This window comes from Ahaetulla prasina, chromosome 2 (assembly GCF_028640845.1).
Source record: "Ahaetulla prasina isolate Xishuangbanna chromosome 2, ASM2864084v1, whole genome shotgun sequence".
NCBI lineage: Eukaryota > Metazoa > Chordata > Lepidosauria > Squamata > Colubridae > Ahaetulla > Ahaetulla prasina.
Window position 1 is genome coordinate 172720199 of NC_080540.1, and position 26893 is coordinate 172747091.

The 26893-nt window shown below is 42.9% G+C and overlaps 1 protein-coding gene across 1 annotated transcript in view; it reads right to left on the bottom strand.

The window, feature by feature from the left end:
* Positions 1-1788: 1788 nt before the first annotated feature.
* Positions 1789-26893, bottom strand: part of LOC131193094 (uncharacterized) — a 37061-nt gene continuing 11956 nt past the window's right edge. The window contains exons 6-21 of the mRNA XM_058172896.1: positions 24250-24333; positions 23966-24133; positions 22849-22945; positions 22504-22727; positions 21554-21707; positions 19856-20067; positions 17797-17914; positions 16809-17014; positions 15376-15493; positions 12799-12968; positions 12362-12435; positions 11449-11576; positions 6517-6706; positions 5149-5287; positions 4655-4751; positions 1789-2310 (exon numbers count right to left, since the gene is read on the bottom strand). Coding sequence (XP_058028879.1) covers positions 2228-2310; positions 4655-4751; positions 5149-5287; positions 6517-6706; positions 11449-11576; positions 12362-12435; positions 12799-12968; positions 15376-15493; positions 16809-17014; positions 17797-17914; positions 19856-20067; positions 21554-21707; positions 22504-22727; positions 22849-22945; positions 23966-24133; positions 24250-24333 — 2262 coding nt within the window. The 3' untranslated portion in view covers positions 1789-2227. The remainder of the gene's footprint in view (positions 2311-4654; positions 4752-5148; positions 5288-6516; positions 6707-11448; positions 11577-12361; positions 12436-12798; positions 12969-15375; positions 15494-16808; positions 17015-17796; positions 17915-19855; positions 20068-21553; positions 21708-22503; positions 22728-22848; positions 22946-23965; positions 24134-24249; positions 24334-26893) is intronic.

Genomic DNA, 26893 nt, shown 5'->3' on the forward strand with positions numbered 1-26893 from the left:
TTGACTTGCTTGTACATGGGTGCTGCATCTCTTATCAGTCCCAACAGAGCAATATTATGATGCTGATGTTGGTAGTTCCCCAGCATCTTGCCTCCATTGTTGCTATTTGACAATGAAGCAATCTATACTATGGATATCATTTTTTTGAGTAAATATCAAGTAACTTAGCAAAAATTCTCTCTTCGTTGGTTGCGCATTGGCAAGAAGCTTTGCAGTTCTGAGATAAAATTTGGCAATCATTCTCGGTTTCTCCCACATGAACCATACTTGTTTTGTAACTGGAATGAAGTCTTCAATTGACATAACAGCCAGATAAGACAGTCAAAGGCTATGGTAGCTGTATAAAGTGTATAAAGATAGTGTGACCCATCTGTAGGACAGCAAGTTGGTGGATGGCTCATCTAGATCCTTATTTATGAAAGAACTTCTTTATGAAAGAACTGAATACAGTGGAGATAACTTGGATTTAGAAAACCCATGTATCTTGTGTTACAGAAGAATGAACTGAAGCTGCAATAGTTGTAGTTTTCTATCTTAAAAATGGTGATCAAGTGTAAAGTCTTTGCCATATTTACTTGGGATTAATTGGGTTATAAAACGTTCTCTAAAGGCTACTTGAGCATAGTGTAGTATGCACATTCCATTTTTTACCCAGGCACTACTCTTTTGCATGTCAGAAAACAATGGAAAGATAAACTATTAAACGGGTCAACTCTGAATGGTAGGTATTTCAATTCTAAAAAGTGTAATTTATAATGGAAAAATATTCAACGTGATAGCTTTCTTTAATTGGGAAGTTTGTAAAAACACTCATGCATCATTTAGCAGGCATGGAGCTTTTCTAAAATGACCACTATAACAAAGCAGAAATATGCTGTGTAATGACTAACAAAAATGGAAAATGCGTAGATCTAAAACATAGCCCTATAGTATTGGTTTTAAAAGTCAATTGAAAGGCAGTAGAACAGTGATGCTAACCTTTTTGCCATTGCATGCCAAAAGTGGGGGTAGTGGGGGGGGATCATGTGGGCATGTGCCCACACCCATAATTCTATGCACCCCGCCCCCCTGCACATGCCCGCATGACCCCCCCCCCTGCGCTCCCCCTGCTTTTGGCACGCGATGGCATGGTAGGCCCGTTTTTCACTCTCCCCAGGCTCCTAGTAGGGGTCTGGAGAGTGAAAAATGGGCCTTCCCCATCCTTTCAGAGGCCCTCCAGAGACTGGAAACAGCTTGTTTCCTGACTTCCAGTGGGCCCAGAAGGCAATAATTTTTCTTCCCATCTTCAAAGTTTGGTTCCTTTACCACTTAGCCATTTACCTACCAAAGTTTCTTGCTAGTTTTTGTGGATACTTAATTCCTTTGTCTAAATTGTTTCAATGGTCAATTTAAAATGCTTTACTAGTCATTTGTTCCAAATATACATAATATATACTGTATATGATATAAGGTAAGGGCACCTTTATAGCCTTCAAAAGTTCTTCAATGTACAGGTATAATTTACAAGGAGCCAGAAGCAGGGCTGAATCCAAAATCTGTAGAACACTGAAATAGCTTTTCATTTAATGTGTAAGGCACATTTATATTGAAAATCTGCAGAAGGCTCAAGATGACCTACAGTAAAGGAAGCTGACTTGTTTACCTTATGTAGAGCAACATTAAGTGCTGTTGAGTAATCTAGGCATTTGTTACACACTTAAAAAAATACCAGCTTGAATGTAGACTAGAAATGATTTATTTATGAAATGCTACATGCTTCACACCCTGTGTAGCGAACAGTAATTTCTCTTGCTGTAACAGCCCACATCACTTAGGATGGGTTTTCCCTGTAACAGAGCACGCTTGATACAACTTCATTTCATGGAAACCAGGAAGCCTTAAAGCAAGGGAAATTTAGAATATGTTCAAGATCAGATCTTCACCTCTTATGTGTTCAGATTTTGTAGCCTCACTAGTTTGCCTTTCTATAAAATGAGTATTTTGTGACTAATCATTACAAAAGTATTCTTGCAACCAATGTTTTATGACCTCAGAACCCTAAACTTCCACACGTGCCCGCTATCCCTAAAAGTTTGAATAAAACTGCTCTAGAAATTTACACAAAACACAAAGATATCCAAATATACCTATTGTAGGCTTTTTATTACATAATACACAGCTGCAACTCTTAGAAATAAATACTTCAAAAATTACATCTTGCCACCATTCCAGTCTTTTTATAAGATGTTCAGGAATCATTCCGCCTTCCTATCACAATTGCTCCAGATGAAACGTAGCCCTGGATATCATTCAAGGAATCAGTGCTCCGGCCTAGAAAGAATTAAAATGTTAATTCTTTCATCTTCAGAGTCATACCTTTCTAACTGGAAACATGTTATCATGCTTATGCTTGATAATATAATTCAGAACATATTGCAACCAATTTTACCTCATTAGCTATAGTGAGATGTATTTCTTTTTACACTATTAGGTTTAAGGAGGAAAAGTATCATTTTGCAAGAGACAAAAGGCCTCTTTCTGGAGGACTTTCTTCCAGTCCTTATGATGGCTGAAAAGTATGTTGGCATATTTTGTACAGCTCTCGGTCTCGATTCTATTTCAGTCTTTTTTTTTTTTTTTGTTTACATTTATACCCCGCCCTTCTCCGAAGACTCAGGGCGGCTTACAGTGTATAAGGCAATAGTCTCATTCTATTTGTATATTTTTACAAAGTCAACTTATTGCCCCCCCCAACAATCTGGGTCCTCATTTTACCTACCTTATAAAGGATGGAAGGCTGAGTCAACCTTGGGCCGGGCTCGAACCTGCAGTAATTGCAGGCTACTGTGTTCTTAATAACAGGCTTTACCAGCGTGAGCTAAACCAGCCCTTATACAGTTCTCAACACTTGGCACAAGAATGGAATTGGTGGTATCTTGTGACTTAGCTTACCCCCTCAAGAAATATCATTAGTTACTGGGAAACCCACTCCCATAAACTTGGGATGGGAATGGGAAGGAAGGGAGTTTTGAAGATGGCTGAAGTGGTGGGTTTAGGTCATTTGCAAAAAACAAAACAAAAAACCACCACTGGTTTTGTGCATGTCTTTCATGTGGGTATGTTCATCTAATAACTCCATTTCACATGGATTTAGTGCTATTCTGAAATAGTATCAATTTGGAATACCCATGTACTAAACCCATGTTTACAAAAAAAAAAAAAAATCCCTCCTCATGTAGAGCAAATAGCCTCAGTTCTGGCTGAGAACAGATTGATTATAAATCTGGCGCAAATGCCATTTTGTACTTGTCTAATGTATAACTGAGGCTCAAGAGATAGAACTGATGGGGATACACACAACATGGGTGAAGGTGCCAAGGAAGCCACTGAAACTGAATCAAGGGATTCTCACCATTTTTTAAAATCAATTTTCAAAGCCTGATCAGCTTCATATTCTGTCTAGTTTCACAGCTGGAGGACTTGTAATAGCCCTGCGTGATGGAAGGGTCTGGCTGAAGAGTAAGGTGACCAAGGCCATCACTTTCTCCTTATCCCCATCCCATGTGCATACATTTCCGAGAACTAGCACTCTTTTCACCAAACATTTCTTAAAAAACTAGGACACCCAATAAGCATTTCAGTAAACATCAAGGCATTATGTGGGCAGATGTCTCTACAGATTCTAGTTGCTACAGTGGTCCAAACCAAAATCCCCCCCCCCCAACGAGGACAGATGTCATGCTTGCACCAACTTAAAATAGCTAATAAAAACTATACAGCTCCTACCTCTTGTCAATAAGGTATCACGGAGTAGAATTTAGGATAGAACAAAGTGGGAAATGCTAATTTTAAATGGAGTAGTTGAAGGTGAATTTAAACTGCTTCCACCCTTAGGTTCAGGACAGGACAAAACAATGCCGTGAAGACACATCCTTAACCTTCAAAGGATAGTTATGGTATGTGGTTGAGACCAAGTGATTTTAACACTCATAACATTTATGGAGGCTAAGAGATTATACCATATCTTACTGTCTTAGCTCTTTGTCTGCACCCAAAATAGAGCAGATGCTGGAAGAACCAAAAAGTAAATATTAACCCATACCTATGTGATTTGAATATGTTCATATTAAGGCTTCTTGGACACATTTGAGACTCATCTATAGATATAAGTGGTGCTAAAAATGTTACCATATCACATAAAACTAAACGTTTTAGATTTTTTTAACTATAAGAACAGTGTCTCTAGGTACTGCCTCATGTGCGCATTTTTATTTTCCACAAGCCAGGCTTCCCACCTTTCTCTGCACAGGCTGATATCTGACATTACAGGGAAGTAATGAACAGAGTAGGCTTAAGAAGACATCAACTTACATGACAAACTATGGTACACATTTTAGAGAGTGAGCTTTTGTTTCAGAATATAGTTTCTGATAGCCAATTCTTTAAAAAAAATGGAAAGTTTATAGACAAAAGCATTGGACACATGGGAAACCATTCTCAACCAAACTGCCTCCAATCAGGCTATTGAAGCAGCATGCCAATGAGTTCGGTGGCTACATCAATTGTCCAACTCATCTAGGAGATAAGAAGTTGGGCAAGATTGTAGGTAAAGAACATAGCATTTTGCAATCCAGAGGGCAGAGCAATCCATGTCATTTGTATTCTAATCCCTTACCTGTTCTTTGCTTTCTGGGAATACAGGACCTGATGCAAAGGGCATCAGAAGATAGCTGGGTGGAATCACAGATTACTGCGCTACAGTGGATGTAGATCTGAACAACGGACAAAAATCACCAAGCATCACAAAACAGTTTGAGAACATATAACTAAAGAACATGGCAAAATACAGAAAGTATAGAAAATACTTGCTGTCTCCTTGGGAAGAATTGAACTCAACTGGTTTTAAAATAAAACTGAAATATTCCAGTTTTAACACAACATTACAGAAATATCCTTGTAAAAGTTCATAGCGTAGAAAAACGATATTATTGTCATACAATATCTTTGGTAGGGAAATAAAGATAATAATGCTTTCAAGGCAGAATGTTGGAGGAGAACGTTATCAATGGAACAAGTCAATTACCCTGATATACCATCAGTAGGACCAGCTTATCAAGTGTTAGATCATGTCAAAAATTACCCAAACTGACCCATAAAGGCAACCCTTACCTGTCCTTGAACAGCTTGATTATTCACCACAAATGTAAACATTTTCACTTCAAACCTCTTCAGGTGTGTAGGGAATCGGACAGAAGTGTTGGGGACATCATGGAATATGGTCTGATGTGAATCTGCTGTATTCTCACAACTAGCGTATAAGATTACAGAAAAAATCATTTGATATATAACTACATGAACACCTGTACACGCACATATAGAAAGAGAAAGATGGAGGGAGGGAGGGAGGGAGAGAGAGAGAGAGAATCCCTCTCTCAGGGAGACGAGTAGTTAAGAATTATTAAATATAAATTAAATAAAATACATAAGTCATATATTGTTTCTCAACAAAGCTATAGCTATAAGATCCAGCCTGTGCCAAATTAGCATTAAAGACCAGAAAGTCCACTTAACTAGTTTATGCCATGGAATGCAATATTAGCGCAACTCTTTATCAGTACAACTTCAACCATAAAGAAACCTTTGCGTCTGACTGATAAAAGAGAACTCCTTTTGGATGATATAGTATTAAGGCTCTAGAACAGGGGTGTCAAATTCAAAGCCCACAGGCTGAATCTGCCTGTGGAGTGCTTAGATCTGTCCCGGGGACTGCCCTGGAAACAACGAAGGACTGTTTCAAACTGTGATGGAGGAGGCCATTGCGGCCAAAAACAGAGCCCGGGAGGGCTGCGTGCGGCCCTCCCGAGCTCCGTTTTCAATGGCAGAGAGCTGCAGGAGGATCCCACAGCCCCACCCGGGCCACCACAGGTGCCCCCGACATGAGTGATGTCAAGCTGGCCATGCCCACCCAGGCCACGCCCACCCAGGCCTCCCAAGATCAAACACAACCCTGACACGGCCCTCAATGAAATTGAGTTTGACACCCCTGCTCTAGAAAATACACCATCAAGCTCTATCTTGAGTTTTGAGCTTCTTGCAAGAATTGCCAATGTGTCTTTCAGTTTTTAGACAATTAGAATAGAATAGAATAGAATAGAATAGAATAGAATAGAATAGAATAGAATAGAATAGAATAGAATAGAATAGAATTTTATTGGCCAAGTGTGATTGGACACACAAGGAATTTGTCTTGGTGCATATGCTCTCAGTGTACATAAAAGAAAAGATACGTTCATCAAGGTACAACATTTACAACACAATTTTTAGACAATTGAATTACTGAACATAGAATAGCAGCTGGTACAAAGTGTTATATTTTGTTCTCTCTTGAAAAGTTTTTACAGGTCTTTCATTCCCTAGCATAACCCAAGCCACTTTCTATGCAGGCCTTGCCAAACTGCCTTCTGCAACAACTTCACTCACAATGTTCAAATTTTCACATGTGGCAAACGACCTCCAGCCCACATTTAAAATTGGTACCTGTCAATCACTATGTGCCACTGTGGAAGACTGTTCCTGTCAGATTTTGCAGTAGCCCAGCAGTTCTCCAGAAACAACTCCAGTTGTGGATCTTGGCTGTGAAGAAGTTCTACCTGAAAGTAGAGAGGCTCTCGCAGGTAACGGATTACTGGATACTCGGTGCGTTGATAGAAATCACCATAGGACTGGTCTGCAGAAAAGTCAGATGGGCAAAATAAAAAATTATTAGGACCCCAGTATTTAAAATGAATTTATTCAATTTAAGAATCAGTCTTCACCACCAGTCTAAACTAGGATTATCTATTCTACTCTGATCTTTGTATTAGCCCAAGAACTATATTAGCACAATGCAAGAGTACACTGACATTTTAAGCCTAGATCAGGCAACTGGAGTTGAAGCAAAGGCATCTCTAGAGTCAGAGCTATTGCTATCATTAGTGAGAAAACCAGGATCGGAATGATTTTATCATTGATTCAACTTCTATAAATTGTAGAGAGTGTGGTTGTAGCGAAGGTTGTAGAGAGTGTGGTGGCATGTCAGCTTCCCCGGTACCTGGAGGAAACCGTCTATTTAGACCCGTTCCAGTCCGGTTTCCGGCCCGGTTACAGCACTGAGACGGCTTTGGTCGCGTTGGTGGATGATCTCTGGAGGGCCAGGGATAGGGGTTATTCCTCTGCCTTGGTCCTATTAGACCTCTCAGCGGCTTTTGATACCATCGACCATGGTATTGTTCTGTTTCCCTTCCCCCAATACTCCCAAGCAAAGAGTCCGTCAGAGGCCTTCCTTTTTTCCTTTTATTTACATAGATACATGTCCTGGCCACGTCTACCCACGGGCCTGCCAAGTTTCTGGAGATAACGAGGAAATTATAGATAAGGCCAGAATTACTCACGAATATATTCTTCCCTCCATTGAAACAGTTAGCTCGCGCCAATTCATTACTTTGTCCAAGACAAAAAACCAGGAAGTCCCGCCTCCTATTTATAGTCTCTGCAGATGTCACTGCATGACAATTATGACTTGGCTTTGTCCCAACTCTTCCGCTGCTGCGCACGTCGATCACGTCTTCGTAATCTTGCGTCACTCCAAAACTGTTCTTGGGGCGTTGCCAAATCAGAAGAAGGCTCGGGAGAATCAGGCCTTGCCGGCCCCTCCTCCTCCCTTTGAGTGGGTGCCAGGGAGGGAGAGGGCTCAAGAGAAGCAGGGCTTGCCAGGTCTTCTCCCTCACTTTCTGAATCATCCGAGTCCAGGAGTCTGGGTCCAGGAACCTGGGTCACAACACTATCCCTCACCGCAGGGCCCTTCCCCCGGGGCTGACGATCGGGATGCGGTCGGGCTGGGTTCTGCTCATGGAAGGCCTGCACCAGGTCAGGGGCATGAACGTCGGAGGCATCTACCCAGGAGAAATCAGTCCCGTATCCCTTCCACGCGATCAAATATTGGAAACGACCCTTTAGCCAGCGGGAGTCTCGTACGCTGTGGACTTCGTATTCCTCCGACCCGTCCTCAGCGACAGTGACGGGTGCTGTTGGGCACCGAAGGGGACTCGGTGTGGCCTCAGGAACCAGAAGGGACCGGTGAAAGACGGGGTGGATCCGCATGGATCGTGGCAGGGTCAGTCGGTAGGCTACCGGGTTGATGACTGCCTCGACAGGGAATGGGCCGATGAATCGGTGGTCCAACTTCTTTACCGGGCGGTCGGACGGGAGGTGTTTGGTGGAGAGCCACACCCGGTCTCCAACTGCCAGCGGGGGCGTTGCCCGTCGGGAGCGGTCGGCGGACCGTTTGTAGTCCTCCTTTGCCCGATTCAGCTGCTGACGTACCAACTGTTGGACCGCATGCAATTCCGTCAGGAAGGTCTGCGTTTCGGGAACAGGAGAATCCGGTGGTGCCAGAGGGAAGAGCCGCGGATGGTACCCCACATTGGCAAAGAACGGGGTCATCTGAGTAGAGGTGTGCTGAGAGTTGTTAAAAGCAAACTCCGCCAGGGACAGGTAGTTGGCCCAGTTGTCCTGTTGCTGGTTGATGAAGCAACGGAGATACTGTTCCAGTATACCGATGACCTTCTCTGTACCCCCGTTGGTCTCCGGATGGTGCGATGACGACAGACATACCTGCACCTCCAACGCGGCCATCAGGCTCTTCCAGAAGCGGGCTGTGAACTGAACTCCGCGGTCCGAAACCACCCTGTCCGGTAGACCATGGAGGCGGAAGATGTTTTAGTCAGGTCTTGGACAAAATGTTCTGTTTCCCTTCCCCCAATACTCCCAAGCAAAGAGTCCGTCAGAGGCCTTCCTTTTTTCCTTTTATTTACATAGATACATGTCCTGGCCACGTCTACCCACGGGCCTGCCAAGTTTCTGGAGATAACGAGGAAATTATAGATAAGGCCAGAATTACTCACGAATATATTCTTCCCTCCATTGAAACAGTTAGCTCGCGCCAATTCATTACTTTGTCCAAGACAAAAAACCAGGAAGTCCCGCCTCCTATTTATAGTCTCTGCAGATGTCACTGCATGACAATTATGACTTGGCTTTGTCCCAACTCTTCCGCTGCTGCGCACGTCGATCACGTCTTCGTAATCTTGCGTCACTCCAAAGCTGTTCTTGGGGCGTTGCCAAATCAGAAGAAGGCTCGGGAGAATCAGGCCTTGCCGGCCCCTCCTCCTCCCTTTGAGTGGGTGCCAGGGAGGGAGAGGGCTCAAGAGAAGCAGGGCTTGCCAGGTCTTCTCCCTCACTTTCTGAATCATCCGAGTCCAGGAGTCTGGGTCCAGGAACCTGGGTCACAACAGGTATCCTGCTGCACCGGTTGGAGGGATTGGGAGTGGGAGGCACCGTTTATCGGTGGTTCTCCTCCTATCTCTCCGATCGGTCGCAGATGGTGTTGACGGGGGGGCCGAGGTCGGCCCCGAGACGCCTCACTTGTGGGGTGCCTCAGGGGTCGATTCTCTCGCCCCTCTTGTTCAACATCTATATGAAGCCGCTGGGTGAGATCATCAGTGGTTTCGGTGTGAGATACCAGCTGTACGCTGACGACACTCAGCTGTACTTTTCCACACCGGACCACCCCAACGAAGCTATCGAGGTGTTGTCCCGGTGTCTGGAAGCCTTACGGGTCTGGATGGGGAGAAACAGGCTCAAGCTCAATCCCTCCAAGATGGAGTGGCTGTGGATGCCGGCATCCCGGTACAGTCAGCTGCAGCCTCGGCTGACTGTTGGGGGCGAGTCATTGGCCCCAATGGAGAGGGTGCGCAACTTGGGCGTTCTCCTGGATGGATGGCTGTCCTTTGAAGATCATTTGACGGCCGTCTCCAGGAGAGCCTTTCACCAGGTTCGCCTGGTTCGCCAGTTGCGCCCCTTTCTAGATCGGGATGCCTTGTGCACGGTCACTCATGCTCTCGTGACATCTCGCCTGGACTACTGCAATGCTCTCTACATGGGGCTCCCCTTGAGGAGCACCCGGAGACTCCAGGTAGTTCAGAATGTGGCTGCGCGGGTGATAGAGGGAGCCCCTCGTGGCTCCCATGTAACACCCCTCCTGCGCAGACTGCACTGGCTGCCTGTGGTTTTCCGGGTGCGCTTCAAGGTTTTGGTAATGATCTTCAAAGCGCTCCATGGCATAGGTCCGGGTTACTTACGGGACCGTCTACTGCCACCGAATGCCTCCCACCGCCCGTGCGCCTCACAGGAGGGACTCCTCAGGGTGCCATCGGCCAGGCAGTGCCGACTGGCGACGCCCAGGGGAAGGGCCTTTTCTGTGGGGGCTCCCACCCTCTGGAACGAGCTTCCCCCAGGACTTCGTCAACTTCCTGACCTTCGGACCTTCCGCCGCGAGCTCAAGACACATCTATTCATTTGCGCAGGACTGGACTAGATTTTTTAAAATTTTAAATGTCTAAATTTTAGATTTGGTTTTAAATTGGATTTTATTGTTTATATGTCTATTTTAAATTTTGGCCTATATAATAAGTTTTTTAGATGAATGTTTTTACTTTGTATATTTATGTGTTTTTATATGGCTGTACACCGCCCTGAGTCCCTAGGGAGATAGGGCGGTATAAAAGTATGAATAAATAAATAAATAAATAAATAAATAATTCAAGAAAGAAGGCTATCAAAATTGCTACAAGTCTATTAATGTAATTAAACAGTAGGAACTGCAAAAATGTGGATTACCAGGCTGCTCGCTCTGTCCCCGATTAAAGATTTTGTGATAGGACTGAAAGATGTTCTTCTTCTACAACTCATTCTATGCCAGTTATGCCAATTAGATCAAAACTAATTGTTTATTGTTAACCCAAAATACAGCCAAGAGATGTTCTTGGCTGCTGCCACTTGTTTAGGTTGGGAGGAGGAACAGACAAAAGAAACAATAAAACTGAACCCTGTTTTGCTGGATGACCTGGTATGCGCCCTTCAACTGACAAATATGACATGCTAAGTTAATTCAAGTCTAAACAGCCCAAGTTCAGGACTCAAGTTCATAATTTCCTAACAATATAAAAATTCCCAGTGAAGCCAAGAGAGCAGTGGAAATTCAGGAATGCTCACTTAGACAGTTGAGACTCATCAAAGATGAATCCCACATAAAGCTAGAAATCCCGTAGGGCCCAGTTTATTATAAATAAAGCTTACAATACTTAAAAATAGCTTTGGCGAGATATTCCATTCTTTTTAAAGTTGGATTTTTAAAAAGGTAAATACAAATGTTTGTTTAAAAGGAGAAATAACTGTTGCCTTCTTTAATTGCATTCTTCCTCTCCATCCAGCAGGAAAACATCCAACACAATCCCTGTCTTCAAATTAGTGCAAAATCCAAATTAGAAACTATTTCTCATGCTGGTGGCCAATACGACAAAATACAGTACCATAATTTTATTGATTACGGTCTTAGATATGTTGTATGTGACCCCTCTGCTTTGAAATTACCTCTGGCCATGTTAAGGGCAAGTTCCAGTCGTCCAGTCCCAGGCAGTATGGTCGGTGATGGTGCTTGTGCAGGGATATACTGGAACAGCAGCGTATTTCCAATGAAGTACTGGCAAGCACATTTCAACCTTGAAAAGATAGAATTTGCCAACAAAAAAGCCTTTGTTGTTTCACTCACCAAGAGGTCCAAAACTTTAGCTTTTCTCTTTTCATTTTTTTTTTTGGGGAAGACGTTGATGCAACATAGGAAATTCAGAGACGCTTTGGTTGGCTATGTTGGAGACCCATGTCTGCAGTCTCTCCAGATGGGCTCCAAATCACCCCATACTATTGTATCCTGTTTTTCTCTCTCAATATTTTAGAATAAGGTAAAGGTAAAGGTTCCCCTTGCACATATGTGCTAGTCGTTCCCGACTCTAGGGGGCACAGCTCATCTCCGTTTCAAAGCCGAAGAGCCAGCGCTGTCCGAAGACATCTCCGTGGTCATGTGGTCGTCATGGCTATACGCCAAAAGCACAATGAACGCTGTTACCTTCCCACCAGAGATTATCCCTATTTTTCTACTTGCATTTTTTTATGTGCTTTCGAACTGCTAGGTTGGCAGAAGCTGGGACAAGTAACGGGAGGTCACCCCGTTACAAAGCACTAGGGATTCGAACCGCTGAACTGCCAACCTTTCAATTGACAAGCTCAGCGTCTTAGCCACTGAGCCACCGTGTCCCCCTTTTTTTAAAATAGTAAGTGCCAAAGCAATTCTTCCTGAAGCAAAGGATTCCTCCTCATACAGTTCTTTAACTCAAATTCTCCTCAATCTGGGAATTCCAAGAACTGCCATCTCAGCACGTTTGGAAACCACCCAAGGCAGGGCCAAGTTGGCTTCAAGTCCTTCAGCTCTCAAGTCACAAATACTCACTGGTAAACAGGCGTTGCTTGGCCTGGGAGGAAATACAGGACCTCATTTTCATAAGTCATGATGGTGTTTTCAAACTGTAAAGAAGAATGGAATGGAACATTCCAAATAGAAATTGGACCCCTGCCGTTCCTCCAAGTTGGTCAAAGGCCCATGTTGGACCTTTCCCTCTTCCCCTTTATCACCCCATGTGAAATAGGAAAGATCCAGTACCATAGTAAAAATATAGTTCCTAGCTTTTCCTCTAATTGTCACTTATAAAGCTGTTTATTATGAGCACAAAGGTTGATGCTTCATCTATTGGATGGATATAAACCTCTTTTTCTAACCTGGCTTTCCCAGATTGGGAGAAGGTCAGTAGACATAACCTATTCTACTTTCAGCATCCTTTCCAGACCTTCCAGAAGAGGGGGGGGGACCTTCCCCCGGTAATCTCTCACCTTGCGAGTTGTGCCACAAGAGTTTACACTGAAGAGGAAGACTGCTCCTGCCTTTGTCACAGAAGCTGGTTTGCAGCGTTTGTCTCTCAGCACTAAATTGGAGAGGTCCAAGTCTGGCATGCCAAACAACGTCCGAGCAGAGACTACAATTGTGCCGTTAGGCTGGCAGTCTGCAAGAGACACAGTTTATTCCAGGAAGTTCAGGAGGTAAGGATTCCTTCCTTGATAACCCCAGGACCCCCCCTCTAATCCCTCGCCTGGAGCAGAGCCGCATCACTGATGCCACCATAGATGCCTCCAGACAGTCAGCTCTTGGTGTTGATCATAGTTTTTCACAGCCAGATATAAGCAAACATTGCAGCAGTCGTTCCATGTAAACTGGCACTCTTTGTGTACCCATTCACTCCAACACCTCCATACCGGCCTTCCATTCCCAAAGAAATATGATTTTCACATTTTGATTGTTGAAGATAACAATTTACAGCATATGTCACCACCTCCCTTGGTAACAGGCATCATTTTTTACAATTTTCTCCCTCCCTCATATATTGATTCATCTCCTATCTTTCATAAAGGACGTCAATGCCTTTTTTAAACAAAAGCAACAAAAGGAAGCATGAAAAGGATAACAAGGCTACACACTGAAGAGCAGGGAAGCAGACCTACCAAAATCATTGTCCTATAAAAAAAGCCACACCACATTAAAGAGAGAGGGGGGAGAGAGGGAGAGGGAGGGAGGGGGAGAGAGAGAGAGAGAGAGAGAGAGAGAGAGAGAGAGAGAGAGAGAGAGAGAGAGAGAATTACAGCAAGAGTGGAGATTATTAACAAGTGGAGTGCACTGAAGCCCTGTATGGAAGCTGCATTAACTTATTGATCCTTTTGTTAAAGAGATGAAGATGCTATGGAAGATTGTAGAATAGAACTGAGATTGTATCCCCATCTAAATAGCTGTTGGGCATAACCATCCAATAGTAACAGTTCCCCCACAGGTCACTGACTTCATCCCCAGTGCACGAGTGAGAAAGTATTCCTGTCCTTAGCTCTATCAGCATTAAATTAATATTTCCCCCTTATTCTCCCATTGTGGTCACTGTCACTTATGATCTCTGTTTCAAATGTGCTTTTGTTTTTATCTGTAATGGGAAGGAAGGAAGGAAGGAAGGAAGGAAGGAAGGAAGGAAGGAAGGAAGGAAGGAAGGAAGGAAGGAAGGGAGGGAGGGAGGGAGGGAGGGAGGGAGGGGAGAGAGAGAGAGAGAGGGAGAGAGAGAGAGAGAGAGAGAGAGAGAGAGAGAATTACAGCAAGAGTGGAGATTATTAACAAGTGGAGTGCACTGAAGCCCTGTATGGAAGCTGCATTAACTTATTGATCCTTTTGTTAAAGAGATGAAGATGCTATGGAAGATTGTAGAATAGAACTGAGATTGTATCCCCATCTAAATAGCTGTTGGGCATAACCATCCAATAGTAACAGTTCCCCCACAGGTCACTGACTTCATCCCCAGTGCACGAGTGAGAAAGTATTCCTGTCCTTAGCTCTATCAGCATTAAATTAATATTTCCCCCTTATTCTCCCATTGTGGTCACTGTCACTTATGATCTCTGTTTCAAATGTGCTTTTGTTTTTATCTGTAATGGGAAGGAAGGAAGGAAGGAAGGAAGGAAGGAAGGAAGGAAGGAAGGAAGGAAGGAAGGAAGGAAGGAAGGGAGGGAGGGAGGGAGGGAGGGAGGGAAGGAAGGAAGGAAAAGGGTCAGTTTGATGTAAGGTGCTGGCCTTAGAAATCAAGTGATTGGGAGTTTTTAGGCATGAAAGCTGACTGGATGACTTTGTGCCAGTCATTTTCTCTCAGCCAAACCTACCTCATAGGGTTTTTGTTCTGGGGAAAATAGGAGTATTTTTGTGGCCTTGAGTTACTTATAAAATAATAAAGGTGGATAAAAATTTAAGGAAGAAAAGGCATTTTGGAGAGAATCTGGGTGACAGCAGAGACTTAAAACAGAGATGAGAGGCAGGATACAGGCCACTAATGGGGAAAGTGAAATTCATGCCAGTATTTTCCCGTAAACCATAAGGTGGTGAGCACTAACTCAGATAGGAAAAAACTGTGTGTGTTGCTAATGACATATCAGTAAAACAATGGTGAATCCAAAACCTATCTTCAGTTCCAACCCACCTTAAATTTTAAACTGGCAAAAGGCCAAACTGTTTTCTTTGCACCTTAGAATACCTTCTCTGTGTTATATAAAGCTTCACACAATATAGGTTTTCTACAATGTACTGAAGCCAAAGAGTCAAGAATCTGTGAGAAATGAAGTTCTTCCAACACAAATATAAATTACAGTTTTCTTGCACAAAGAGAGGGAAGATATATATAAGATATATATAGTAATGCCCAAAATAACATGAATGATATGCCACTAAATACATGAGTGCCTTTATAGTGAATTTATTAATCTAGATTAAATAGATTGAAAGTGACATCTTGAAATCTGGTTGACTACTTCCCAAATGAATTTAATGTATCTGGAAGGCTATCGGGATCAACATCCTTCAGGCATTTAAACAGGAATATCATTTACCAATTAGATCTTTCAGAGAGAAGCTGCAGGAAATGGTAAATTCAATCATTTCTGTTTGACTGAGATGGTCCTTAAATTGCAACTGGAAGGTGGACACAATCCCGAAGGGGTTTATTTCCTAGGATACAAAGAGAGTAGGTTTTCGAATGATAGAAGGGGGAAATGATTAAGCATCATATCGCAAAGTACAATTTAATGTTACATTTTCAGGGTATTTTATTTAGGTTTTCTCCTGGCTCCTGGCTTGTGGTTCAAAGTTCAAATGCAGCTCTTAACCCCAGCAATTTATGAACCTTTCCCTGAGGTGGCTCTCAAGATGATTATTTTTTTCCATTCATTAATACAGAAAGCAAGGGCACCTTTCAAAATAGTGTGATGATTACAGTAACACATCTAGATCATGTTGGAAGAGAACCTGCTGCTGTATCAAAGAGGGTTTTGATTTGTTGTTGTTAGTTGCGAAGTCGTGTCTGACCCATTGCGACCCCATGGACAACGTTCCTTCAGGCCTTACTATCCTCTGCTATCCTCTGGAGTCCATTTAAGCTCACGCCTACTGCTTAAGTGACTCCATCCAGCCACTTCATTCTCTGTCGTCCCCTTCTCCTTTTGCCCTCAATCTTTCCCAGCATTAGGCTCTTCTCCAGTGAGTCCTTCCTTCTCATTAGGTAGCCAAAATATTTGAGTTTCATCTTCAGGATTTGGCCTTCTAAGGAGCAGTCAGGGTTGATCTCCTCTAGGACTGACTTGTTTGTTCGCCTTGCAGTCCAAGGGACTCGCAGGAGTCTTCTCCAGCACCAGAGTTTAATGATGAGGCAACAGCTGACTCAGGAACATCAGGAGAAAAGGTAATAGCAGCCACAGTGGCAAGTGGGTGATCCCTTACTTGCTTATTCCTCTGTTTTATTCTGGGCTAGTCTTCCATCATGGCTCAGACTTGGGCTGGAGACATCCAGATGATCACAGGAAGGCAGTGCAGGGACATTGAAAACTAACTCTTTCCTACCTTTTAGCGCCATAGCAGTAGCGCTTACAACTTCTATACTGCTTTACAGTGCTTTACAGCCCTCTCCAAACGGTTTACAGAGTCGGTATATTGCCCCCAACAATCTGGGTCCTCATTTTACCCACCTCCGAAGGATAGAAGGCTGAGTTAACCTTGAGCCTGGTGAGATTCAAACTGCCATATTGCAGGCAGCCGGCAGCCAGCAGCCAGCAGAGGTACCCTGCAGTACTGCACTCTAACCACTGCGCCACTGTGGCCATCCACGTGTTTTGTCACCTAGATTGCTGGAGCTGAAGGCAGCAAGGGGGAATTCAGTGCATACCTGTGCCTGCAGACCCTGGGAGGCTTTTAGGGTTCCCACTCCATCCCAAAAGGCATCCCTTTACATTCCTCAACAGAAGGCTGCCCAGACCAAGGTTTGTCATACCTCAAGGAACACATGAGTGGCGAGCTTTGGCACTCTCAGGACCAGATGAGTTTGATTGGCCTGCAATCCATATTCAAGGGTCTGTGCAGTCTCTTGGGTTAGGGGTGTGTTTCCTACAAAGGGCAACCAATTCTGGTCCACGTTGCCACGTTTCACCACTAAATAGAGGGCTTCATTATCACAGAATCCTTCTGCACGGGGCAGCACTGGAGAGAAGAGGAAACAAGATGGGTGCCTCTCCTTTTACTTTCCCACTCACTGCGCCAATCCACAAGCATTTCCCATTAACATTTCTGACAGCTTAGTTTCACAGAATGGCATGAGCAACTACTTGACAATTCTTCATAAAATTGACTAGCTACATCATAGTGCCACTGTTTAACTGCCTCATTAAAAAGTATTAAGATATCAATGAAAGGCTATAATTGCTTCTAACAACTTTAGACTAACATCTTCTGGATCAATAGAATATAGAATAATAGAGTTGGAAGAGACCTTGGAGGTCTTCTAGTCCAACCCTCTGCTTAAGCAGTCCATTTTCGCCCTCCCCAGGCTCCTAGAAAGGCTCTGGAGGCTAGGACAGCAAAAACCAAGCCTTCCAGTCCCATCGGAAGTTGGCAAACAGGCAGTTTCCGGCCTCCAGAGGGCCTCCGGCCAGGTGGGGAAGGCCGTTTTTGCCCTCCCCAGACTCCTAGAAAGGCTTTGGAGGCTGGGGAGAGAGAAAAATGGACCTTCCCCCCAAGGTCCTCTACACGTGCCATCTGTGACACGCGTGCCATCTGTGACACGCGTGCCATAGGTTCGCCATCACGGCCCTAGACCATTTCAGATATGCAGACAAAAGACCTTATTTTCAATTCACTAGTTTACGTTTTCAGTTGCAGTGGAAATGTCTACTACCCAAGGATCTATCTTCCAGATTCTAACTATATTATTTCTGGTATCCATAATGGAAAGAGGCAAAAAATATTAGCTCCAATCAACTCACCTGCATCCCTCACCAAGGCAGACAGGGGAACTGGGACTTCAAAGATTTCTGCCTGAGGAATCACAATGAATTGCAATACAGGGTTGGTAGTATAATTTCGAAAGTGTTCTGGCACATACTGGGAAAAGTTAAAATGGAAGGCATTAATTTCTACATTATCACTAACAGGTAACTATTAAAAAGAAAGCCGAGCTTAGTATTGGTTATATGCCAGCTATTCAGATGGATGAAATTTATGGATTACAAAATAAATCCTTTTCTGTAATTCTGTGTTAAAATCTAAACAATATCTAACAATTTACATAGATAAATGGACGGCCTCAGATAGCTGCAAACTCTTTAGCAGCCTTATCCAGCCAAGCAACCTCTTGCAATAGCAATAGCACTTAGATTTATGTAACACTTCACAGTGCTTTTACAGCCCTCTCTAAGCGGTTTACAGAGTCCCCATGTTACCCCCAACAATCTGGGTCCTCATTTTACCCACCTCGGAAGGATGGAAGGCTGAGTTAACCTTGAGTCGGTGAGATTTGAACTGCTGAACTGCAGCTAGCAGACGGCTGAAGTAGCCTGCAGTACTGCACTCTAACCACTGTGCCACCTCGGCTCTAGATACATGGACTTCAGCTCTTACAATTTCCCAGCCAGCATGGCCATTATTAAGAATTCTGGGAGCCAAGAACCACATATTTGGAGAAAACCAAGATCGTGGAAGTCTGATTTTGACTCCATCTTGGAAAACATAAATTGCAAAACTTGTTTACATGTGTAGCACACTGAAACACTGTCATACCGCTACCCCAGATACCCTACAGCTGGAATCTTGGCTCCCTCTTTTATACAACTTGATAAAAGATGTCCATGCATTCTAATTTCTAAGCCTACCTCACCAATTATTTCTCTGCAAATACAATTATCAATTATCTAACACCCACTTTTAACACCCACCAGCCTTTGACCAACCATGTTCCACTTTGCGCTGAGGAGGGAAGAGAAAGACATTCAACTTGTCTAAAATTCTTCTAAAAACTAAGAGAGGCTAATCCATCCCCAGGTTAGAAATTCCCAGGAATTCTCAGAAATGGGTGGTCCAAATAACTATTGGTACTCAAGAAGAATGTCATTTCATGGGAGTTAATGACCTCCCTCCGATACAGAAGGGAGAATCTGAGGTAGCACCCATGTGCTAATTATAGGCACGCAGAATGAACCACAGTATCTGGAAAAATAAAATGTTTCAAGCCACTCCACATAATAATTCATTTTTGGCTGAATTATTATATTGGGGTTAAAAGGAACATCAGCAGTTTTGCTGTCAGTGCTCTGCTGCTAATAGAATAGAATAACAGAGTTGGAAGGGACCTTGGAGGTCTTCTAGTCCAACCCCCTGCTTATGCAGGAAACCAGGGGTGAAATCCAGCAGGTTCTGACAGGTTCTGGAGAACCGGTAGCAGAATTTTGAGTAGTTTGGCGATCCAGCAAATACCACCTCTGGCTGGCCTCAGAGTGGGGTGGGAATGGAGATTTTGCAGTATCTTTCCCCTGGAGTGGGGTGGGAATGGGGATTTTGCAGTATCCTTCCCCTGCCACACCCACCAAGCCACACCACGCCCACCAAGCCATGTCCACAGAACCGGTAGTAAAAAAAATTGGATTTCACCACTGCAGGAAAACCTATACCATTTCAGATAAATGTTTATCCAATTTCTTCTTAAAAACTTCCAGTGTTGGAGCATTCCCAACTTCTGGAGGCAAGTCATTCTTACTGATCAATTGTTCTAACTGTCATAAAATGTCTCCTTAGTTCTAGGTTGCTTCTCTCCTTGATTAGTTTCCACCCATTGCTTCTTGTTCTTCCCTCAGGTGCTTTGGAGAACAGCCTAACTCCCTCTTCTATGTGGCAGCCCCTGAGATATTGGAACACTGCTATCATGTCTCCCCAGTCCTTCTTTTCATTAAACTAGACATACCCAGTTTGTCTAGTGTCTAATGATTGTCTAATGATAAGACATTCCGTGGTGACACCTTCAGACAAGGCCACATTGATAGCTGTTCATACCTCCTTCTCAACTCCAGGACTATCGAATGATATCTGCACAAGATAATCTTTGTTACCGTTGGGGTGTTTGATTTCAATGATCTTGCAGCCCCATTTCTCAGCCTTAGGCAACGGCAAGGGCCCCGAATGACCCACTGTCACACCAACCAGGTCTACATCTGGCAAGAAGGAGCCAACCGTTGCATTGAAGAGCATGAGATTTATCTTTGTATCTGCAGGGGGAAGAAAACCATTTGAAGGAAAAGTCTGCTTTGGGCTTGATGTTCTCTCTCATCTTTTCCTCCAACTGCTTTGGGAATGAGCCGCCCCCCCCCCCTTTGGCTGATTCTAAGACTTGAATAGCCAATATGATACCGACGGGCAACCAGTGTACTCACCTCTTGATGCCTACCAGATTCTCCTACCCTATTTAATATGGATGGCATTGAACGATCTTTTAAATAAATCAATTGGAAAGTTGGCATGATGGCACAGCATCATCAGTCTGTGTGGTCTTTATCAGTAATGGGCAGGAAATAGGGTTGGGATCCACTGGAAAGATCTTCAAAGGTTTAGGAGTATCCCTTGTCCAGAGGCAACAATTTGTTAAGTTTCTGTTGAAAGTTTTTTTTTTTTAAAGCTAGGATAGTAGAAATGAGGTAGTGTACATCAGGAATGAACAATTCACAGGTCGCTACTCAATACCCATTTTCTGGGTCTCAGGTCAACCCTCACTGTCAAAAATGGTGCATTTTCTGTTTCTTTGCCATCTGTTGCCACCCCTGCAAAAGGCTGCAAATAGATATGCCAAGCCTCAGTGAAGCTGACTTTTTGAGTTCAGATTTCTCCTCCCTCTCTCTTTCTCTCTGTGTATATGTGTACACACACACAAACATATACACCACATTGCACATTCCTCTCTCTCTATATGCACACAACACATCAAGAATGGTTCAGCCAGGTTTGTAGTGGGACCCTGGACAAGATGTCCTTGATTCCACTACTCCCTCGAAGAAAACCTTATTGCTTTCTGTCTGTTAAGAAGTCCAGAGTTCTGGAGTTCTTAAGAAGTCCAGAGTTCTTTGTTGTCTTCTGACCCATGCTTTATAAGTTAATCAGAAGACCTTTCTTTTCTCTTAGGTTTCTCTGCTCCTTGTTACTGAGGGATAAAGATGGCAGCAACATGTCACAACCTGTTTTTTTTTTAAATGTCTAACTGAGCTCCAGCACTTAAGGAAATGAAGATGGTGGGTGTGGTTGCCTAAAGCTGTGCTCTGCAGTAATATAAAATCCCCTTCAAGCAACTCCTGATGACTTCATGGACACACCCATGCAGTTTTCTTGGCAAACCGCTGCATTAAAAAGTTGTTTGCCACTGCCTTCTTCAGAGATATTTTTACAAAAGCTTTTATATTCTCTGAACGTACCCCTCTGAGTAACCAGCTTGTGGTAAACTAAAGAGTATGCAGGTGAAACAATATTAGGAATGATAGACAAAGGGTCCTGCTTAAATGACCATCTAAATATTAGATCATTATTCTACAGAAGCATTTTTAAAAGTCAGATCTCGCAAAACTCAAGTGTGCCCACATATCTAGGTGGCTTGCCAACCACTAGGGGGCAATAGAGAACTAGAAGGCTTTATAGAAAATAGCGGGTTCTACAGAAGAGGCATCTTTCTACTGTCCTGTATCAATTTCTTATAAAAAGACAACTCACAGTCTGTAATCCTGATAGGTGCCTGCTGCAAAGGTGTGATGATCTTCTTCAGCATAAGATGCTTCGTAGTACCTCTCTTTTCTTCTTCCCACAAATGCTCCACAAAGATGTTGATTGTGTAGGTGATCATCAGTTTTCCATCAACCACGTGACTCTGGAAGACAAGAACAACTGGTAACCATTGCTTAAGTCACGGGTGTCAAACTCACGCATCACGTTGCTTTCATGTGATGTTTCGTGATGTTTTTCCCATTTGTGGAGCTGGGGTGGGCCTGGCCCGCCAGCCACCAGTTTGACACCCCTGGATTAAGTGGTCATATATTAAGACAAATCATGTACTAAAAATGGGCAGCCCCCTTAAAATCCAGTTTGCTCTTTTCTTGACGTTGCCATCAATCTGACATTTCAATGCACCGTACCTTTCAGAAGCAGAAGCTGAACTGTGGTCAACCATTTATTTTTCTTCTCTCCACTTCAAATAATGTGTCTTGATAGATCAAAAATGTGCAAAATGTGGCTCTTCAGATGGTGTTAAAACTACACCATCGCCTGTCATCACTGGCCATGTTGTCTAGGGCTTGTGACAGTAGGAATCCACCAGCCCCTCTCGGAGGGAGATGAGCAGTTCAAAAATGTGAAAAATAAATAAACACCTGGAATGTGTCCTTATTTATGCTAGACAAGAGTTGAGCAGCTTGGATCCTTAAGAGACTGATATGGCACCGAAATATTTTTTTCACAGCCTCTAAAAAAAGGTGCTTTCCCCCTTATTGAGAGTTAGGAAAAAGATGAGCTATATATCACAATGGGCTTAACACAATAAAAATGAAGAGAAAATTTAAAAACTCGCACCAGAAAACCTGACTCATCAGTATATACAACACGCCCCCCTTTGTAATGCACCATCATGTACAGTAGCTTTTAATATCCAAAATGTTTCCTAAACCTACCTTGTAGTTACCACCCAGTGCACCAATGGGTATCTTTACTATAATGGCATCCTTGTTACTGGCCAGCATGTAACCTCGGCTTTTTACATCCTGAGTTGACAGTTTGTATAAGTCGACCCCCATCTCTACGTGCAATTCTTTGATTGTACCAGCTTTAATTAGAAGAGGAAAAATGTGCTTTGGGATAGTCCAAGTGATTGTTTCTTCGGTGTAGGTTATACCATCTAGGGAGTAATAGGGTAGAAGAGAAAAAGATAGTACAAGGCTATAAGGAGGCAAACCTAAGCTTTCAGAGGTTAGGTCAGGGATCTACAGCCTGGAGATCATTACTCTGTTTTTACCCACCTATAGGGCAGGCCACGGCAGTGTCGACTATGAAGAGCAGCACATGCTGCTTGTAGTAGGTACTCGCTCTCACAGAAGAAAAAGGGATCCCACTGATCTGAAATAGGAGCAAGACGTTTCCAACTTTTTACTTTGCTCAAGCATCAAATTGCGAGATATTCAGGACACGGAATAAAGTATATCTCTATATACGAATCACATCTGACGACATTAATTTTTTTTAAAAGAGCAAGTATCTCTGAGCCATAGACAGATAGGTGGGTGGGAGATCAGGGATGTCACCAAATTCTTTAGACTGAAGGCACCAATCCCATGTTCCTATCCATACTAATGAAGAAGGGTAGGAAAAAAAAGGGCCTCTGGTGGCTCAGCAGACTAAGTCTGTCTATTATTAACACAGCTGCTTGCAATTACTGCAAGTTCAAGTCCCACCAGGCCCAAAGTTGACTCAGCCTTCCATCCTTTATAAGGTAGCTAAAATGAGGACCCAGATTGTTGGGGGCAATAAGCTGACTTTATATATAATATACAAATGGATGAAGACTATTGCTTAACACAGTGTAAGCCGCCCTGAGTCTTCGGAGAAGGGCGGGATATAAATGCAAATAAATAAATGAATGAATGAATGAATGAAAGAAATGAAATGAAATGAAATGTGGATTTACAGGTGACTGTTACATATAAGACCAAATCAGAAATGAGGTGGTGATGAGCCGCCTGGGAAAGCCAAGGAAAATCATCAAAACTATAAAAAAGTGAAAGTTAGAATATTTTGGACATGTGATGCTACACCTGGAAAAACACGGCATACTTCACTTAATCCTCCAGAGAAAAATTGAAGGCAAACAAGCAGAAGAAGATCATCATGTCTTCAAAATCTAAGGGACTGATTTGGACCAAACTCAACAGCACTTTTTCGTGTGGCTGTTGATAAAAATAGGATTGCCAACATGATCACCAACGTTCGATGACGGATATGGCACAAGAAGAAGAAATGAACACCTATTCCCATGAGTTATAGTTATTTTAGCTAAACAACATTACTGAATGCATGGATTCTGGCCACAGCCTTCTGTCCTGCATCTTCATATGTTCTGAAAATTAAAAGTGAGCTCACTTCCACTTTCTGAGCTTCAGATGTACTGTAGGGAGCTCGCAACACGATCCTGGTCTCTGTCATGTTAATCCCATAACCGGCAGCTTGAGCTTCTTCAACCAGCATCGACCTCTTCTCAGAGCCCATGTGAAAGACTATTTGCCAAATGGAGGGAGCTCCAGTTTTGACCTAAAACGTGGGAGCAGAAAGCAAGAAAACGAAGCATTTTAAGAGTTATGTAACTGCCCGCGTGGAAATTATGCTACCTGGGCTCCGTTTGGATTAGGGAGAAGACAGAGAAATACCTCTGAGAAAGCAGATGCCCAGTCTTCAGGCTGATCTTGAAGAAAACCATCTGAGATTCTGGGAACATTTCTTGTTGCTGAGACCTGGAGGGGAAATAAGAGATCATATATTTGGGAGATACTTCAAGGCATTTGTTTGAGAGCATAAATGTCTATCATTCCAGCCCATTGCTGAGTTCTTAACTCAGCCTGGATGTTTTTGCAGTCATTATTTATTTATTTATTTATTTAAATGCCACTGAGCCATCGCTGTTTTTGTATTCAGGACCATCTCTGGAGACTTTGGTTATTTTGTCAGGGGACAGGGTTGGTGAAACATCATTAAAAATTACATTTCACCCACCCTCTCCCCTGACGAAATAACCGAAGTCTCCAGAGATGGTCCTGAATACAAAAACAGTAATGGCTCAGTGGCACCTAAATTCTGTAGAGTCATCTGCATAAATGAGATCAGCAAACGAAAGTTCATTTATGCCATAAACAAAATTGCCAGAACAAACCTCAGCCTCAACAAACTTAGAGCAAGACCTGATCTATCATTTCTGCAATGGATTTGCTCCTGTGAACTTCGCACAGAACTCGAACGAAGACAAGACGAAGGAGAAACCAACCTTTACATTGACTACCGTGCTGACTGCATAAAAAGAAAAACCTACAGTCAATTGGCCAACAACCAACCCCCCCATCAAAGCATCCAACCATCCGTCGCACCGAACTTCCAATCATCTGTCATACAAAACCCTCAACCACCCATCGCTCAGCCAACTGTCACTCAACCAACTAACATCCATCCATCCTTCTTACAGAACCCCTAAACATCCATTGTTCAACCATCCACTGCTCAACCAATTGCAGTTCAACCAACCAACCTCCAACTGCACGTTGAACAGAACCTCCAACCATCCGTGGATCAGAACCTCCAACCAACTATCATCAATAACTAGGTATGCACGCCCCTTATTTCCTCTTCACCTAATGCTGCAGATCTTAAATGCAAACTGATAAATGCAAGAAGCACTGTAAACAAATTGCCTGAATTTATCCTCATGTTAAACAATGGTACATTTGATATTATATTTGTATGTGAAACATGGCTGAACTCATCCATCCCTGACTCCATTATTTCAGACAAAGAGTATCATGTTTTTAGATCAGATCGTGAAACCCGCAGAGAAGGTGGAGTAGCTATCTTTCATCAAAAGTCACTGAATCTAAAAAATGTTCAAGTTGCACATAAACTTGCTATTTCAGAAACTATTGTATGCGACCTGTCCCTTAATACCACACTTCGATTCCTACTATGCTACAGAGCCCCTGACTATGACATCGCACATGCGAACATGTTAACCTCACTACTAACTTGGGCTACCTCTTGCCCATATCCTCTCATCTTCCTGGGTGACATCAATCTACCTCATATTAACTGGATAAAAAACGAATGTACAACTGAACCCATCCATACTACCCTATACAATGCTGTCACAAATCTAGGTCTTGAACAACTAGTAACTAACAGTACAAGAATCAACAACTGCCTTGACGTCATCTTCTGCAACAACACAAACTCAATTTATGAACTACAAATAAAAGAACCCTTTTCCAACAGTGACCACAGCATGATAGACTTTTGTCTCAATTTACGCCCTTACAAAAATCATCATAATAATAGTATTCCAAACTACAATTTCAAAAAAGCCAACTATGACCTTATAAACACCTACCTCTCATTTCTTGACTGGCAAAATCTATTCTCATCCTGTATCACTACTGAAGATCACTACAGAGTTTTCCTACTCAAAATCAATAGAGTCATTAAATTCTATGTACCACAAACCACCACAAAAATCAAGAAAAACAAATTACCTATATCAATAAAAAAGCTTCAATCAAAAAAAAAAGTCCCTTTGGAGAAAAAAACAAAAAGGGACATTAGCTAATTTCAAAAACCGCTACAGAAATATATGCAACCAAATAAAAATTGAATGCACCAATTACCACATCAAGCAAGAAGAAGACCTTCTGTGCACAAATTCCAATCGTGCTTTTTATAATTTCATGAACAACAAACTTAATGACTCGAGATCCATCCCACCACTAAAAGAATCTAACGGCAAAGAAAATAATGATGAAACAGTTAAAGCAAACCCCTTTAACACATTCTTCGGCTCAGTCTTTGTTAACAGTAATGGCTCATACCCGACATTCCCCAACCGCACCAACAACGACCTAACACATATAGATTTCACTGAAGAAAATGTTGAAAAAGCTCTTCGCAAACTGAAACCATCCCTATCTATAGGACCTGATGGACTATGTGTATATTTCTTAAAAAAGCTTTCCACTAATATAGCAGAACCCCTAAGCATAATCTTTGGAAAAGCCTTCACGATCAGTTCCCTTCCCAAACTTTGGTCACTAGCCACGGTCATCCCTGTCTTCAAAAAAGGAGACTCCAGCTTAGTTGAAAATTACAGACCAATCTCTCTATGCTGCGTCACCTGTAAAGTCATGGAATCTATCATCAACCAATCCATTATCCTCCACCTAGAAACAAACAATCTACTCTCTAATAAACAATTTGGTTTCAGAAAAAAATTATCATGTAACTTACAACTTCTTCAATGCAAAAACATATGGACTACAA